Source organism: Crotalus tigris, unplaced genomic scaffold, assembly GCF_016545835.1.
Source record: "Crotalus tigris isolate CLP2741 ecotype Arizona unplaced genomic scaffold, ASM1654583v1 scf7180000024445.887990, whole genome shotgun sequence".
Lineage (NCBI taxonomy): Eukaryota > Metazoa > Chordata > Lepidosauria > Squamata > Viperidae > Crotalus > Crotalus tigris.
This window is the reverse complement of record NW_024100614.1, coordinates 243,852-261,671: the sequence shown is the minus strand read 5'-3', so window position 1 is coordinate 261,671 and position 17,820 is coordinate 243,852. Positions and strand designations below refer to the sequence as shown.

At 35.5% G+C, this 17,820-nt stretch overlaps 1 protein-coding gene across 8 annotated transcripts in view; it reads left to right on the top strand.

The window, feature by feature from the left end:
- STAU2 (staufen double-stranded RNA binding protein 2) overlaps positions 1 to 17,820 on the top strand; it is a 181,317-nt gene that overhangs the window by 113,494 nt on the left and 50,003 nt on the right. For 7 of the 8 annotated variants that reach the window (XM_039332045.1, XM_039332047.1, XM_039332044.1 and 4 more), the window contains one exon: positions 17,510 to 17,623. In XM_039332045.1, the coding sequence (XP_039187979.1) occupies positions 17,510 to 17,566 (57 nt within the window). In that variant the 3' untranslated portion in view covers positions 17,567 to 17,623. Of the gene's footprint in view, positions 1 to 17,509; positions 17,624 to 17,820 lie in introns of those variants that run through there. The other variant, XM_039332049.1, reaches the window with a different exon arrangement.

The window sequence follows — 17,820 nt, the reverse complement described above, 5'->3', positions numbered from 1 at the left end:
CAAAAGACTTTCCTTTATTTCAGCATTTTCAATAGAAGTGTACACATCTGTCTTTATACCCAGCAGCTTTCCTGGCCCACAACAAGTCCTCTGTGAATTTCCCCAACCAAGCTCAGTGGGATCTCTGTCAGCTGCAAGATTTATGTCATCTTTTTCAGCCCTGAGAACTGTTCCTTAAGCTTTTCACATCTGGATTTAATTGGAAAGACATTAAAAGACATTAAGTGTGCTGGAAAAGCATATTTTAAGGAGGATCTTTATAGACACTTCCATTAAGGGAACTAGGAGAGATTGGAATGGGATGTGGACAGGACATCAGCTGTTATTAGGGACAAAATTGCACTACGAATGGCTTCCTAACAGTTCTTGAAGGAGACTCTGTTGTACTCCAGTGCGAATTAAAGGCAAGGCACAATCATAGAAATTTTAAATATTCATAAAACTATATTTTGGGCACTATTTATTATTGCTCATTTATTCTTTTAAGTGTCACATTTTTAAGTTCTGTTGTTTGGAATCACAGTAAGTTACAATGTTCAAAAATAAAAAAATACAGACTGTGTTACATGTTTTTGGTGATAAACTAAGACGGATTGGAAGGTTTGCTTTACAGATCAGAAGATGCTGCTATGAGCCAGCATAGTTGGCCAAATAAATGATCATCTTAAGAAAAGAAAGATAAGTTTCATATCTGAAGGACATTGGAGAAAAGGGCTATATCTCTATTATATCAGATTCCTCATTCCAAATATGGGCACCCAAAAGCAAATGTTCTATTACAGTGGTTCTCAACCTGTGGGTCGGGACCCCATTTGGGGTCGAATGACCATTTCACGGGGGTCACCAAACAACGCAGTCCGCCATTTTTTCCCCCTTTTCCTTAGCTGTGCTACTCCCTTTTATTCTATTGGCTTTTGAAAGCCCATAGAATAGACTCTCTTGAATAGAGTCTAATTCTATTGGCTTTCAAAAGCCAATAGGAATTGTCCAGGCTGTCTCTGCCCTGCTGAGCCCGCCAAAAGTCCCATTCTGCAAATGGTGCTGCACCAATTGAGTAGTCCTCGACTTATGACCGGTTGGGGGTCACGGCATTAAAAAGGTTGAGAACCACTGTTCTATTAGATTACAATGGAAGGAGAAAAGGGCAGAGAGGATTATATTGCTCTTGAATACTTACTAGCTGACTTTGATTTCCTTTATCCTAAATTATTTCTATTCCATATAATTCTTAATTAAAACTGTAAGAACTTATTCTTTTCCCATATTTTTCTGTTTTTTTCTTTTAAATTGTGGTTGATGCTAAGCTGTTCTGGCAGTCTATGATTAAAAGGATGTCTAAATATAATCAATCAATCAAACAGACCATTAAACAGGGAGCTATAGAGACGGGGGTCTATCTTTTAACATTGCATGGTAATGCTATCCTACAATATAAATGTATTTATATCCATGAATCTGCCTATTAAAGCAATATAAATAGAAAAGTCCTTCAACAAGTTGGCCTATTAATGTGTACTAGGATATCTAAGGAGACAAAATGACCATGGAACAATCATTGATAGTTTAGTATGGTTTTTAAAGCGTTGATCAGCTCTGAAACCTTCACAACAGTTCAAAAGGAGAATACATATTAATGCATAGATGTATACCTTAATATTGCATAATTGCAAATTACATTGGGACTATTAAAGATTTTTTTGTAAATTACACTAAAATTGGTACCCTAACTTGGAATTAGAGTTTAGCAGATAGCTGTTTGCTGTGGTCAAATAATTTGTTGCTGTTGACAAATAATTTAAGATGTTAGGCTATATATGGATTGATAAGCAGTTAAATGTAAACATTTTTTGTTGTGGAAGCAGAGTACTACAATCTTTCTTTCATTGTTCTTAATATATTCTTGAAATAAAGGTGATATTAAAATACTTTTTCCGAAGCAAAAGTATCTGTAGCTAAACAAACAGGCCTTTGAAGTTAAAAAAATGTGTATGTGTGATGGTTTCCTTTTTATCTTTCAAGAAAAGCAAAACAAACAGTAGTAAAAATCTCCTTCTGTAAACCATCCCAGCAAAACAAATGGGTTTGATTTATGATTCTCCACCTAAGTCTGGGGGGGGGGGAGAGATGAGTTCAAGATTTAGAGCACATAGAATTATTATTTCTAAATTATTTACTCACAGATAGCACTGCTCTGAGTCAATATCCACCCATCCGCATACACAGTTTTGCATATTATCATATGTAACGGATGCCAATGAGAAGAGGGTTGTTGGCATGGAAGAGGGTGGGCTGGAACTAAAGGGTATTATGAATACAATACTGGTTTTGTATTCAAGTAGAATAACAGTCCCATTGAGACATCTCATCAATCTATTGAAACTGTTACAGTTATATATGGATTCCCCAAGTGCTTGAGTTCTAAGATAACTTATGAATGAATTGGAGGGCTTTTTTTAAAAAAAAAGTTATTAAACAAGTAATATTGGCTTATCTTTAAGCCAAACTTGAAAATACAAATTCTAAAGCCTTCAAAATGTTAATATCAATCTGTAAAAGCAATTGATAGAGTTAGGAAGGAATAAAAATATACTGGACAACTCTTGCCCCATTAGGTCATTGTTTCAGAGATATTTCCTCACTAGAAACAGAATAACCAAGGACAGGCAAAAAAGCAGAGGGATAGGAGCAATCCCAACGTCCTATGGCTTCCCCATTGAGTTTCCGCATGATATTTGTGGCAGGAGGCATTGGAAATTTCCCTTCCCCTCTCTTCCTTTTCCTTGAGGCAGGTAAGTCACTGCTACTGAGTGGGGGGGGGGGAGCAAGGGATTGCAGCACTGGCTGGGAAACTTTAACACAACACTGAAAATGAAGATCATGTCACAGCATAGCAGCATAGCAGCAGTTACTAGCAATGAAACAGCCAACATTTCCCCAAATTTCATTCTTGTAAAACTTGGGTCCCAGATTTGAACATATTTTATACGTTAGCCCATTTGAAGTACCTTGGTTCAAAAAGTGTTGCCCTATGAATACACCATTTTGCTTAGTTAAATATCATGATAATGAGAGTTTTAGTAATATATACGTAGATTTCAAAGAATTTTATTCCACATTAGAAAAAAATACCTTCTATTTAAGAAATTTTCTTCTTTATGTGAACTAGTTAAAATATAAGTTATGGTATAGCTATGATATAGGTATCAATAATGCCTGGTTTGAAAGTCAGGTGTAGTAGTTAAGGCCAGGACTGACAACAGCAAAGCACTTCTGAAAAATGTTGCCAAGAGAATTTCATGGAATTAAATTAACTAAAACTCAATTAATTCAACATACTAAATATGAGTATTTAATAACTTCTCTTCTGTTACATTATAGACAATGATTTGTTACCAGATTTTGAAGAGGTTCTAAAAAGGCCATAATAAAAATTGGCAAGAACAAAGATTATTTAAAAAAAAAACCAAATGCCTAAAATATATATTGCAGCAAGATTGGTGTTGAATAGAAAATCATCTGGAATGAAAACCTTGAAATTCCTCCAAGTTATATATGTAATTTGATTATGTAACTGAGAAAATAAGATAGGGAAAGCATGCAGAATATGACTTTTTGAATTCTTCTCACCCACTTTATCAGCAATAGTCACAGAAGGCATCTTTATTTTCTTCCATGTAGTGATATAGTATCTATAGATGCTCTTGATTCATATCATTGTAAAAATGCTTTCCCTAATATTTTGAAAATATTCTGATATATAATTAAATTATAACCTAATCTAATATTTCGGGAAAGGAGGAATATGATGAGAAATAAGCCTTTCCTTTCCTGACACCTCCTAAAGATAAAGCAAAAAGACACTGATAATCAAGGGTTATTAGAAAACTATTTTCTTGAGAAATTATTTTAGGAGATATTACAGGTAATCCTCAGTTTGTGTTCATTTATTCAGTAACTATTTGAAGTTATAGCAGCACTGAAAAAAAATAAGATATGACTGACCCTTGAAGTTCAAGCTATCGCAGCACCCTCATGGTCACATAATCATGATCCAGGCGCTGGGAAGTGTGGTCACGTGATAACATTGATGACTTCTGCTGGCAAAGTTAACGTGGAAGCCAGCAGGGAAGATTGCAAGGTACTCTGGTAAGGTTGCTCCCACTTTTTCTCCCACTCACAGCACACATGATCGCACACTCTAGTCCGCATGCATCCTCCACCAATCCTCCCCTGGCTCCTATAACTTATATGCAGCTGGCACCAGCTCTTTCAAGCCTTCCCTGGCCTACACATCCACCCTCCCAGCATCCTTGCACTCCTTATCTGGGACTCCTGCCTCTCCCTGCTTCTTGTAAACCCAAACATTTTGGGTTTACAATGGCAATCAGGACTGCCAGGGATTGCTGTCACTAAGCAATGTGGTCAAATGATGTCCTTTATGACTGCATCATTTAGCAACAGCTATCCCAGCCCCAATTGCCATTGTAACCAAAGGAGTTCCTGTATTCAATTAATTGCATAAAACTTGCCCTGGGAATCTATTTTATCTTCCATACTGAAGGTATGTGTCTCTTTTTATGCAGATCTGAGATCAAGAATTGTGGATATGCTAATGATACTCTGCTTTGCTAAGCAATTTGTTTAAATATCAGGAAGCAGGCAGAAACCTGAGCTGGGGGCTAGTGAGGAATATAATATTTAAAGGATTGAAAATTAAAAGGATAGAAGACTCAAATTAATCTCAGTTATCCCAAGTTTAAACAGGCCTGTGCTGAATAGCATTCCAGATTTCTTTAAAATGTGGTTTTGCTGCTTTTTTAATGTACCATAAGTTGCTTCCAGATAAACCTTTAGTGATGTAAGCCATAGCTTTTTTGGGGGGGGGGGGCTGGAGAAAGAAACCCTAAGTTTTCTCAATCTCCTCACTTGACTGTTGTAATGAATTGAGTTTCGATCATGTTGCCCTTAGAAAACATCTACAAATTGTAGTTAGGCCAAAGTATTGCCATTGGACTATTTTGTGGCAGGTGGAATGCTTACAATCTGTTTAAATGTTTGTTTGCTTCAAGGTGCTGGTACTTTAAAGATAATAAATGGTTAACTCAGACAGAAAATAGATCAGGATCTACTGGTAACTTTCTGGAGAATGTAGTAACATGAAAATTTTTAGGCTTCCAATGTTTAACAACTGCTCCTTCTAAAATAGGCTAATGAAATCAAGAAAGAAACAATTCACCAGAAACTAATTTGTGAAATAATTTATGTGGAAACTTCTAGAGTGAGAACAGCATCATGGACTGCAACTGCTTAGCAGCATGTTGTTCTGCAACTTTTTGTCTGCCTTTTTAAGCCATTTTTGCACCTAACTCTAGTCAATGATCTTATGGACCTAGTAAGTCCCATATGTCTATAATCTGCCCATTCCTTCTTTGAAGAGAACTTTTTGCTCCACTGGACAATAGCCATTACTTGTTTTCTGTTCAGTAACTGAGGTCTTATGCCATGTTCCCAAGCTTACCTGAAGGTTCATAAGTAGCCTTGTAGCATAGAACCATTTCATTTCCATCATCTAACTCTGGTGATCTTCCCAAGAGAAGTCTGGCTGCTCCAGATGCTAATTATATATACTGCTCACAAAAATAAAGGGAACACAAACGTATAGGATCCTATATGTTTGCATTCCCTTTATTTTTTTGAGCAGTATATTTTGTTCTATAGTATTATTTCTATAGTTTGCCTTGGTGGTATCATATCTGTTGTGTGCTCATTATGTCCTTTTTTGTTATTACTGGCATTCCCCACCACTACCACACATTTAGTTTTTCTTTCTTTCTTTCTTTCTTTCTTTCTTTCTTTCTTTCTTTCTTTCTTTCTTTCTTTCTTTCTTTCTTTCTTTCTTTCTTTCTTTTTGTGGATTGATTTTTCGTCCAGTATTAAACTGTTAATATTTTTGTTGGTGGTGTTTTGTTTTTCTCAGTTCCTTTTACTGTTTTATAAGTTTTGTGTTCGGAGGGCTTTGGATTGCAATTCAGAACTCATAATATGGAACCACCAACAATGACATTTCTATTCTTTCATCTAATTTTGTAAGCTTCTTTACATAGTTGTCAAAAAATCTTAAGTCAATTAACAATATAATACCTAGAATTAATCCCATTTTGCTCAGTGCTATTTGCTCCCACTTACTCAACTTGCTCCAGCATTTGTGGAAAGATTTACTTAACAGCATTCTTTTAAAATCATAAGAATTCAGAATTAACTTAGAAGTGGACAGCCAAAACAGTAGATTGGTTCAAGGTTTAGGAGCATTATTGCTTTAATAACAGATTTTTTTTAAATAACTGCTCATAGAACATTAAGAGCTCATGCCCAAGTTATCTTGTTTTATTTCTCCCCCATCATCTTCTTTTCTTAATGTGCTGCATTCTTTAGTTTATAAGCCTGAAGGTAGAGACTGTGTGGCTTTGGTTCTGTACGTTGCTCTGAGAGCCTTTCGGCTAAATCTTGAAATAGGCATGTTTTAGATGAATGAATAAATATAGGAATAACTAAAGAGTGTCCTTTCTATAAAAATAATTAGATTAGGCTTCCTTCCAATCTTCAGAATGTCTGCCAGTTGTATAAGCTATCTTATACAATCTTCAGAATGTGTGCCAGTTGCCTAAGATATATGCACAGGAGAACTATTGAGTCGCACCTTGGAAAGAAATTGAAAAGCATTGTTATTGTAATAAGAACTATGCTCTTAAAATAATTAATTAAGACAGTCACTACATATCAACTGCAAACTATTGTCATTATCATAAAAACCAAACTGAAATCATGTTTTTCTAGAGTAGCCTCTGGATGCAAACTGTTTTTATAAGAACGATCTGATGTTATTAAATTGTCATTACAATATCCAGTTTCCCACAAAAGAGAACCAAAGGGAAATAAATTAACAAATGTCAGTATGATTTTCTAATTGCTAATTGGCTTAAGGAAAGCTAAAAACCACCAAGCTGATTGGAAACATACATCTCCAGCCAGATCCAGACATATTTATAATAAGAAGAGGAGCCAAGACAAATAAAGAATGGAATTGTGCATCCTGTTGGCATTGTGTTTTGGCATTGCTGTATCTGTACAGAAAACAAGTGATACATGAAATGTGTAAAGACATCTGTTTTGTAACCTATGGGGCTCTTCTTGCAGTTATAAAATCTTCTGAGGGAGAGAAATATTTCTGTATATCTATGCAGATGCTTTTTTGTTTAAAAATAATTCAAAGAGGTTCTAGAAAAGAATTTGTTCATGTTTGATATTCCGTCTGTCTTCAGTTTAACAAAAATTGACTAGCATCAAGTTATCAAGATTCTGACCCAGTTCATTGCAAATATGCTGAGTTTAAACTCACTGTCTTTGGAACACATCATGGATATGATTCCCATTCATTTTTTCTCCACAAATACTGTATATTGAAAAGTCTTTCAGGATATTACAGGGGAATAGTTAAAAGATAGTAAAATGTATTATAAAACGTTAATGTTTCATTTAATTCTTTCACTCTAGTATTTGATTTTAAGAACCAATCCTCAAATCCCTATCAGATGCACAAAACATCCTGGAGGAAATTAAATATGCTTTTATGATCAAAACTCAGGAATCTCCAGAAACTAATGACCTCAGAATCTAATGACCAATGTGACTTTAGTGGACACTTTATTCCCATCCCAAGCAATTTATTCCAAATATTTGTGCTACTCAATTTTTGCAATCTTCAAACAAAGAGTGATTGTTCTTTTTCAGAAATTTCTACTTCTCAGAGAATTTCATGTTTTATTTCTTTGTTTATTTGTTTGATTATTTCCTGTTATGTCCCCAGAAACTCAAATGGTCCAGAATTATACGTTCTTCTTGTAAAACACAGGCACAGGTATTATTCTACCTTTCACTACCTTTCACAAAAACCTCTATGGAGATTTTTTAAAAGATTACCATAATGTTAATGAATGAAGGCTAATGCTTTCATAAAGTAGATGTTGTCTTATTGTTTTTATAGTTTTTATTGTTAAAATCGTGCCACATTATACCTTAATCTTTCCATGATTAAAAAAATACAGTACAAAATGTGTTTTCATTAATGCCCCTTCCTTGCATTTTAGCACAGTGTTTTCATAGAGATTAAAAGTACTTTAACTAATTCACAGCTATTTCATCATTTTAATAAAGTTCTTCATCCTGCATTATTTCTCAGTCTAGTTAGGAATTACTTAGAAAATAACATAAGAATTCAAAGCCATGTTGTTAATCAGATGGGACTTGAAGGTAATGCTATTTAGAATAAATATAATTACCTTCATTCTAAGAGTCTGAGAATATTCATTTCTTTCAGCCCTATCTCAACCAAGTCTCTTTAATTTGTGTGTTTATGTGTATGTGTGTGTAATGAAATTATAGTATAGTGAAAGATGCAATGCAGTTATTCTATCATGTAAAGGGTTGTAATAAATATTTAACTACTTTGTTTTAGCAAAGAATTCAGACAGATACATGTGTTTCACCTTTTTATCCTTGGAATTCCTTAAATGGGAACTAGTGCTCTTACCCAGAAGAATTACTTGCTTTTGTTGTAATATTTTCTTCAAAGAATTAGAGATACATGTTGTGGGTAAAGAAAGAAACAGAGGTTCCCATGAATGAATTCTTCAAACTGTGTGAGAAACTAGGTTAATATTTCATTAAGGAGCTACAAAATTGCTGAACAAAATCAGAAATACTCAACTGAAGTGACAATGAAACTGTTTTATGTTAATCCCTGTTTTAAAAAAAATTCACTGTCATCATTTGTGAAAGTAACACCAGAAAGAACTGTGAGAATGTTTAAGAAAAGTTGTCTCCAAGAAGTGATCAGCCTATTGAAAAGTTTTATTTAGCAAACCAATGCCATGTTCTTGCTTTGGAAAGCTCAGGGTGACATTCAAATGATTTCCAGATGGTCTTTCTTCAGGAAACCTTACAACATAATGCTTATTTTCATCACCATCTTCCAGAGTTATTGTTTTGCTAGGAGATTAACAAAATAGGGAATCTCACAATCTTATATTTGCTCCAGTCTATCTAGCAAAGTAACAACTATTGTATAAGGTGATGAAAATTTAGCTTCTGATTTAAAGTACATAATGATGAAACCCCATCACATCTTAAAGTTGTTGATCAGATGCCAGAATGATATTCATATATAATAGAAACACATCATATTAATGAGTAGCTAATGGAATAATGGAAATACGAAAAGACCATTTTCTGTGTATTCTTAGAGGAGAATACTTCAACTTTATTTTATTTATTATTAAATTTATCTGCCCATATAAAGCAAATTATTCAAGCAAAGGATATGATGAGACAATTGGATCTTATTCCTGCTTTTTTGGAATCTGTATTGCCAGGCAGATATCATTAGAAAGTGCGCAACGCAGGAGAAAGCAAGAATTTTCAATTGATATATAGTGGTTCTCTTAACTGATTTAATCAGAACCATTTACCACATGATCTCACCACCATAGTATCTGAACATAAATATTGTTGTTCTATTTTCAAAAAATCTCCCCTTGAGGTGACCTTTGAATCTCATGTGCCATTTGCTAATAAAAATGTCTTGAAGATGTGCAAACCTGGACTTTACTTCTGTTGTTAATGTATTATTAATCTTTCAGAAGCGTCAAGCATGAGGGCAAAAATTTAGACAATAAACAGACTAACTCAGGCACAGTTGCTCAGGACTGCAAAGATTCAAAGGCCATCATCTAGGAACATCCCAGCACCTGTGACTCTCACTGCATCCTTATAAACCTGTCATCAGGCAATGTGATGTGTATGTAGAAGGAATAAAATCAATTATGCTATCATTTCAGTCTTATGTGGAGACAGTACCATAATATTCATAATACTGTTTATGAGCAATAGAAAAAGAAAGAAAATATTACATTTTTTTCCTATCTATACTGATTTTTTTTAAAAAAATTAGTTATTTAGGCTGCCCCAGAGATATTGAAAATCTAATTCAATAATCAGAGTTCTTAAAAAGCAAGTAATTAACAGTTGACCCGGAAGGGTAAAGAAAGCTACAGTTGAATCCAACTCATGGAAAACTAGAAATCAATATTGAATTAAGTTTACTTTTTTGCAATGTAGAACAAATTCAGCTTTTCTCCTCTAATTAACCAAGGGTAATGCTGTGATAACTGTTTTTATGTCAGCATTATACATTCTTCCTACTATTATATTATAGTTGTAAAATGCACTTTTCAAGTTGTTTCAAACTGAAATGTAGATCACGAATTTTTGCTTATACATTAGTGACAAATCCCAGGGGAAAACTATGGTGCTTTTAAATTTCTTTTTCTGTTTGATGAAATATTTCTCTCCTCAATTCTGTTCTCCATGGTGTGAAACACATTTATACTTTGTTCTGTGTTTTTATTTGCCCCTCCATTGTATTTACATTGCCCCCAACAATCTGGGTCCTCATTTTACCTACCTCGGAAGGATGGAAGAGACCTCCAAGGTCCCTTCCAACTTTATTATTATTAAGGAAGGTTAATAAGGTCAAAATGGGAGGTGTGGCCAGGCAATTGAAACTCCTCACCTTTTGTAAATACATAAAAAATGGTGGTGCTTTGTTTGTCAGATCATGCCCACTATTGAAGACTGAAACACACACATGTACAGATTGCCCTGCTATCCAGCTGCAGAACTTTGAGTACAATTCAGCGTGTTAAAAAACATCTGCACTAATATTTTTAAGATTATTATATGGCACTTTATGTTAAAGATGGATTTCATTGGACACATCTCAACAGTCAGAACCAACACTAAGCTGAATTTTCAATGGCTAAGAATATAAGTCTCAAATGTCCTCCCAAAATCCTTGGCTTCCCCATGCCAATTTGAAACAAGAGATTCAAATGGATGCAACATGTAAGTGCCTGTTGGTCATAGATTCTAACTGTATGGATTGTATCTAGTTTTTCTCCCACAGCAGAATAGACATTGCTAGCAGATTGCATTCCTCTTCCACCTCCACTTCTAGTAATGTACCTGGCCCTCATCTCCAAACATGAGCAAAAGAGACTTCCAGTGTTGATGGCCGTGGCGATGGCAGCTTTCTTCAGCCGTCCACCCTGAGATGTGTCAAAGCCAGCTGAGACAGCGAGCAACAGCTGTCTCGCGGCTTGGAACCTCTCTCCCCAGGCGAAGGGGAGGAGGTGAGCTTTCCTCAGATAGTGGTAGAGCTCCCTGAGGCCCCAAAGTTTTCTTTTTTGGTGGTCAGAGGGTGAGCTCCCACGGAGTCTGGGGTGTTCTCCACATTCCAGGATGCCTTTGCCCTGATTTTTCCAGGGCAAAGCTAGACGCTGCTTCCACATCTGCGCTTAAAATGAACTTGTGAGTAAAATTTAAAGCAGACAGAGCTGACCAGGAGAGATTAAAATGGGGATTATTTCGGACTTTAACTCTGGAAAAGAACTTATCTTCTCCTTCCTTTAATTAAGAGTGGTGAAAAATGGCGCTGAGATGTTGATTCATTGAGTGAAAGGACCGGAACTTCTACTTGGAACAATGTAACAGATTTTGTATTTGTATAAATTGCAAGAATCTTGTTTTTTTCTTTTAAGGGGACTATTGTCTTTTTTCCCCTTCTCCTTTTTTCTTTTTTTTGGGGGGAGGGTATTTGTTGATTTTATAAGATTTTAGCAGACTTTTACAAGTGGTCTTAAAAATAAAATGGCTTCAAAGCGTCTCAGAGCTTCTGTTGCTTCTAAAGCCTCGATCTTCCTGGTAATGCAGACGGCTCAGCAAGCTAAGTCTAAGTTTCCACTACCTTCTCCATTGCCTCCAGCATGTATACTTAAAGATTTACAGGATGCCTTGGAAAAAAAGGCACGACAGATTAAAGAAGAGATGGAGGTTTTTATTGAAAATAAATTCATAAAATTGACAGAGGACATAGCGTTTGCGTTTCAAAAGTTTGTTGGTCACATAGATCTTCTGGATGAGCGTATTGATGATGTTGTGGAAAATTTTGAAAAACTGGAAGATCGAATTGACAAAGTGGAAAATAATGTGGAAATAATACAGGATGAAGTTACTATGTTATAATACAAAAACATGGAATTTGCTTTAAGAATAAGGGGAATGAAGGAAAATATTCAAGAGGATTTGAGACAAGTGGTGGTAAAAGATATAGCTCTTATTTTGGGGGCTGAGCCTCAAGAAATATTGAGAGAGATGGAAAAAGTTTTTAGGGTTAATTCTAGGGTTGCGAGACAAAGGAATTTGCCACGAGATGTGGTTATCTATTTTTCTAGGAGATCACTTTGTAATGATATTTTACAGGCTTTTTATAAGCAGAGATTTCAAATTGCAGCTCAAGATGTTATAATTTTAAAAGAAATACCTTCAAAAATTCTTATAAAAAAAAGGATTTTTCTTTTTTGGTTGATGAGCTCAAAAAACGCCAGGTTCGATTCAGATGGGATATACCTGTTGGGATAGTCCTGAATTATGCGGGGATATATTACAGACTTAATACAATGTCAAAGGCGAAAGATTTTTACATTTCGGTTTTGAAGGTGGGTTCTCCCATTATCTTTACGACCTGAGATAATAGAAGAAAAGTTGGAAGAGCAGTCGGTTGAAAGTGCTATGCTATTGGATGTGGGAGATAAACAGGCTGAACCTTTGCAGCAGTCTCTTGAGACAGCAGATTTTTTAAAGGAACTGAGAATGACTCGTGCAGCCTATAGACATAAAATAAAAGAACTGCAGAAGATGGATGTTGGAATAAAGAAAAGGAAATGATGAACTTTTGTAGTAGTTTTTTGAGATAGAAGATGTTTTAAAGGAAAAGTGAATGATTTGTATTTAGTATGTTTTAAAGGAACAGTGAATGATTTGTGTAGTATGCAAATGTAAAGTAAAAGAATAATAGAAGGTGTTGATTTAGTGGAAAAGTTTAAATATTTGGGAGTATATATATTATAAATTCTTAATTTAAAGTGAAAAATAATTATGAGACATTATGGGTAAATGTGTAAAAGAATTCAAAATTTTGATGATCTCTGTTGGTGAGAATTTTAGAAGATGAATGGTTTGCTGAAACTTTTTAAGTAGGAGGGTATTAATAGACTTTCTTAGGGGTAAAAAGCAAAGAGCCAATTTTATCGAACGTAAGTTTGTTGGTTAGGTTATATTGGAGGGAAAATTTTGTGTTTATTATGGACAAATGGTTGTTTAAAAGAAATATACACTTCAGCAAGGTAAAGATGGATAAATTATATGTAGAGTAAATATGGGTTATGATATGGGTTTAAAATGCATTATGCAGATTATGAATTATTTATAGTTTTTAATTTGGAAATGCTTATATTATTTTTTTTTCCTTTTTTGTATTTGAGTTAAAGTATATTATCGATTTTATTATTTGTATAGTTGGATAAGTTTATTTAGAATTTGTTTATTTATTTGTAACCCTGTAACCAGCTCTGGGGAGGGAGAGGAGTTATTTTAGGGGGGGATATTGTTTAAAACTTGTATAAAACTTTTCAATTTAAAAAAAAAGACTCCTGTTGCACCAACAAATGTTTACTCACATGATAAATTGATGAGAATGTGTGTGTGTGTGTGTGTATGTGTGTGTGTCCATATTAACCATATATTTTATTTTGAAATTTAGATCATAAAGCAACCTACTACCGGTATCTCCCAGTTGCTGAGAAGAAATTGTTTTAAACTTAGTTGATTTACAAATTAACATTTTAATTTGATAGATAATATCAAAATATCCACATCAATTTAGCCAAGACTATGACATCCTAAAAACTCCTCTGTGGTCTTGCTCAATGTCTCATTTTCCAGAAGCCAATAGGCTTTCTTGCATGTGATCCTAATGAACAGAGATTTTACTCAAGAGGCAAAGAAAGCATGACCATTGGGAGGAAGTGACTTTGTCATCTTGGATCAAATGCTGCTGAAATTAAAATTGGAATCTAATTATTTTATGCACATGACATTTCAGAACATCCAAGTTCAACAACCGTAGAGAAATATTAGGTCAGATGATCCATGGAGAGAAATCCTGAGGTCAAAGGAAATCTGAATACAGGAGGGTTGGGAACTACTGAAAAATAAGATACTGAAAGTACAATTGCATATCATTCTAACAAGGCAAAGTGCAGCTGGGAGTCAGTTTAGGAAACAATTGGAGTATTGTTTTCCTTCCTTCTTCCTTCCTTCCTTCCTTCCTTCCTTCCTTCCTTCCTTCCTTCCTTCCTTCATCCCTCTCTCCCTCCCTTCCTCTCTCCCTCCCTCCCTCTCTTTCTCCCCCCCTCTCTCACTCCAGAATAGAACAGAATAGAATAGAGCTGGAAGGGACCTTGGAGGTCTTCTAATCAGGCCCCCTGCTCAAGCAGGAGAACCTGTACTATCTCAGACAAGTGACTGTCTAGCCTCTTTTTAAAAATCTCCATTGATGGAGCGCCTACGATTTCTGGGGGCAAGCTACTCCACTGGTTAATTGGCCTCACTGTCAGGAAGTTTCTCCTTAATTCCAGGTTGCTTCTCTCTTTGATTAGTTTCCAACCATTGTTTCTTGTCCTGCCCTCTGGTGCTTTGGTGTATAACATGACCCCCTCTTCTTTGTGGCAGCCCCTCAAATATTGCTATCATGACTCCCCTATTTATTCTTTTCTTTAGACTAACCAAACCCAAGTCCTGCAACCAAAGCACTTAGAGCAGGGTTTTTCAACCTTTTCACCCTTTGTACCACTTTTAGGATATGGCAATATTCGAGTACCACCAGTCGCCTAGCAAGGTGTCAAAAACTTGATGACCCATTAAAAAAAGGAAAAAAAGTAATGAAGTTCAGGTAGTCGACTTACAACAGTTTGCTTAATGACTATTTGAAGTTACAATGGCACTGAAAAAAGTGCCCCCCAAGCCCCAGCTGAGCAAGACTCCTGCCTGCCCACCTGGCGGCGCTCTTCTTCCTGTCCAAGGTTTTCATTGTTGTGAGCATTTCTGTTGAGGATTGGCAACGGGGGTGGGGTGGGGGATGTTTTTATTCCCCCCATCTGCTGGGTGATTGCAGCAGGTTTTGGTCACTTCACATGACCCTGGGACATTGTGACCGTCATAAATATGAATCAGTTGCCAAACATCTGAATGTAAATCACAAGACCCTGGAGATGCTGCAACATTCCAGCTGATTGGCGCTTCTTCTGGGCTCAGCAGAAGCGCCAGGATCAGCGCTGAGCTTCAGCTGGAGCCTGGCGCTGATCCTGGCGCTTCCGCTGAGCCCTGACAGCCCTGCAGCTCCAGCCATCTCTTGCTCAGGCTTGTGCTGTGCTGCCACCGGTTCAACTCATTCCCCCGCCACCACTTTTCTCGGATGGTCGCGTACCACCTGCCAGGTGCCAATGTACCACAGGTGGTACCTGTACCACTGATTGAAAAGCCTTGACTTAGAGGACTCAAGGGAAGCTAAAAGCAACAAGAAAGGCTTCCTGACTATGTCAGTTGTAAAAGGAGAAAAAATGAAATCATAAGTCTCTTCCTAGGAGTGCAATAAGAAGAAGAAAATGGAATCATCAATGCCTATTTTGCTCCAGTCTTCTCCCCAAAAGAGAATTATATTATTCCAAAGGTTATATATGTTTAATCCATTGCAGTGAGTAGAATAGATATAATGTTTTTCATTTCTTCAATCAGTTTGTGAGGGATCATTTTAATATATATTCCAAATTATAAACCTTCTGAACAAAACATTTTTACATATTTGTCATTCATCACTATGGATTTATACTAAAGATAGTATTAGCAAATGTATCATGCTGATTATTATAATAATTTATGTAATACTAATTTGTACTCTATATTTTTTGAATTACTTGTACTGAGTTTACATACTAAGCCTAGACTAAAAAGGTACATGCCACTAACTTAGATGCCACTAACTGGGTAGAGCACACCTGCATGAAAGTTCCTTCTGTTCCAGGGTTAGATGACCAGGAGAAACATAGATGCGGCAAGTGGGATAAATGTGGCCTGACAGGGCAATACCTCTTAGTCAGAGAAAGAAACAACAAAGCCAAGTTCTTTATAAACCAAGATCAATCTGAGAACATTATCCATAGATCCACAAATTGTATACAAAAACTCTACTTGAAGATGGATGTTGTCTAAGCTTCCATTTCTCACAGTGGCCAACTAAACGAGTCTAGGAAGCCCATCCTTAGGACAGAAGGGGCAATAGCTTGTCCAAGACTGTTCCTTAGCAACCAGAAAGTCAATGGCAAAGCACACTGACAGGATGCTGAATGTGCATTTCTCCCACAGGACTGCGGCTTGTTTCAGCCTTTGCTATGGCAGTGCATCTCCAGAAATCCCCTTTGTTGTAGAATTCTTTCTTGCTGACTCAAATTTTTAAACCCAAGTAATTTAAAACCAAAGCATAAACTTGCAAAAACAGATTTTTAAATGTAAAAGTTGTTAAGAATATATAATATAATCATTTCTTTTGGCTGCTTTGTTAAAATCTTTGAATTGTTTATTTGTGATTTGTGTTATGCTGTATTAAGAATTCATAGTTATTCATACCACATGAAAAGAACTGGTTTTAAAACAGTTAGCTCATCTTTTTCATCAAATATTTTATACATGACAATATGTAAATATTAAGAAAAACATGGACACATTAAAACAAAATCCTTTGATTGTTAGCAGCGCTGTATATAATTAACCAAATGTATTCACAATACACCCTTGGAAACTTTTTTGGCATAAGATACATCTTTGAGCCAGTTACAAGAGAAATTAACTTCACTATCATTTGAGATTCATGAAAATCAGGGACATCTGTAAGTGAGTTAAAAAATTAAAATGGCAACTTTGTGATTGAAGCAGCCATCTTGACATTTTACCCCCCAAATGGAAACACTAAGGAATGGGGAGAACAACTTGACCATTCTCTTACTTTTAATAGACATCTCTAGTCTTTCCCACAGATACAAAAATATTCTGTAAGCTTTTGTTTACTTTATGGACATAAAAACATTACTTGTTTTAAAAAAGAAATAATCAATGCTCTAGTGAGTGATTTGGTCCAGTATTCTGCATCCCAGAGTGGTCATCTCTTCCTTCTAAGGATGTCTAAAATAGGACAAAGGGACAAAAACTCCTCCTTGATGCAGCTGATTTTTAATGTGAATCAGAACATAACCATCAAAACAAGGCGCTATAGATAGCCTTTTTTTCCATGAATTTGTCTGATTCACTTTTAAAACTAACTCACATCCTAAATCTCTCTGCATTTTACTTCAATGTGAGTAAAATATTGCTGAAGTTTTTTTTAAAAAAAGCTCTTTTTATACCTCTATCAGCCTCCTGTCTAATCTAAAAAGCCTCAGATATTGTATATTTTTTCATTATAACGCCTAATTATTTTGATTAACACTCCTTGTATTTTTTTCAGCTCTACAACATTCTTTTGAAGAAGTATGACCAAAATTGCACACAGTGGTATGCATAATTGATGGCTTAAAATTAATTTCTCAAAGACACACAAAACCAAATCAACATTTAGCAGGTGGGTATTTTGAAAATGGCATGAAAATATCAGTCATACACCACCAGTTCTAAGAGTTGCAGTGTTGTGGGTCAATTTATATATTAAAAGAAGAAATTCAGAGCTCTGAATTCAATATACTGGTCAATGGAGCATATCCCTGTGCAACAAAAAAATTAACAATAATAACAGCCATAGTTTAAAACAAGAAATATAGC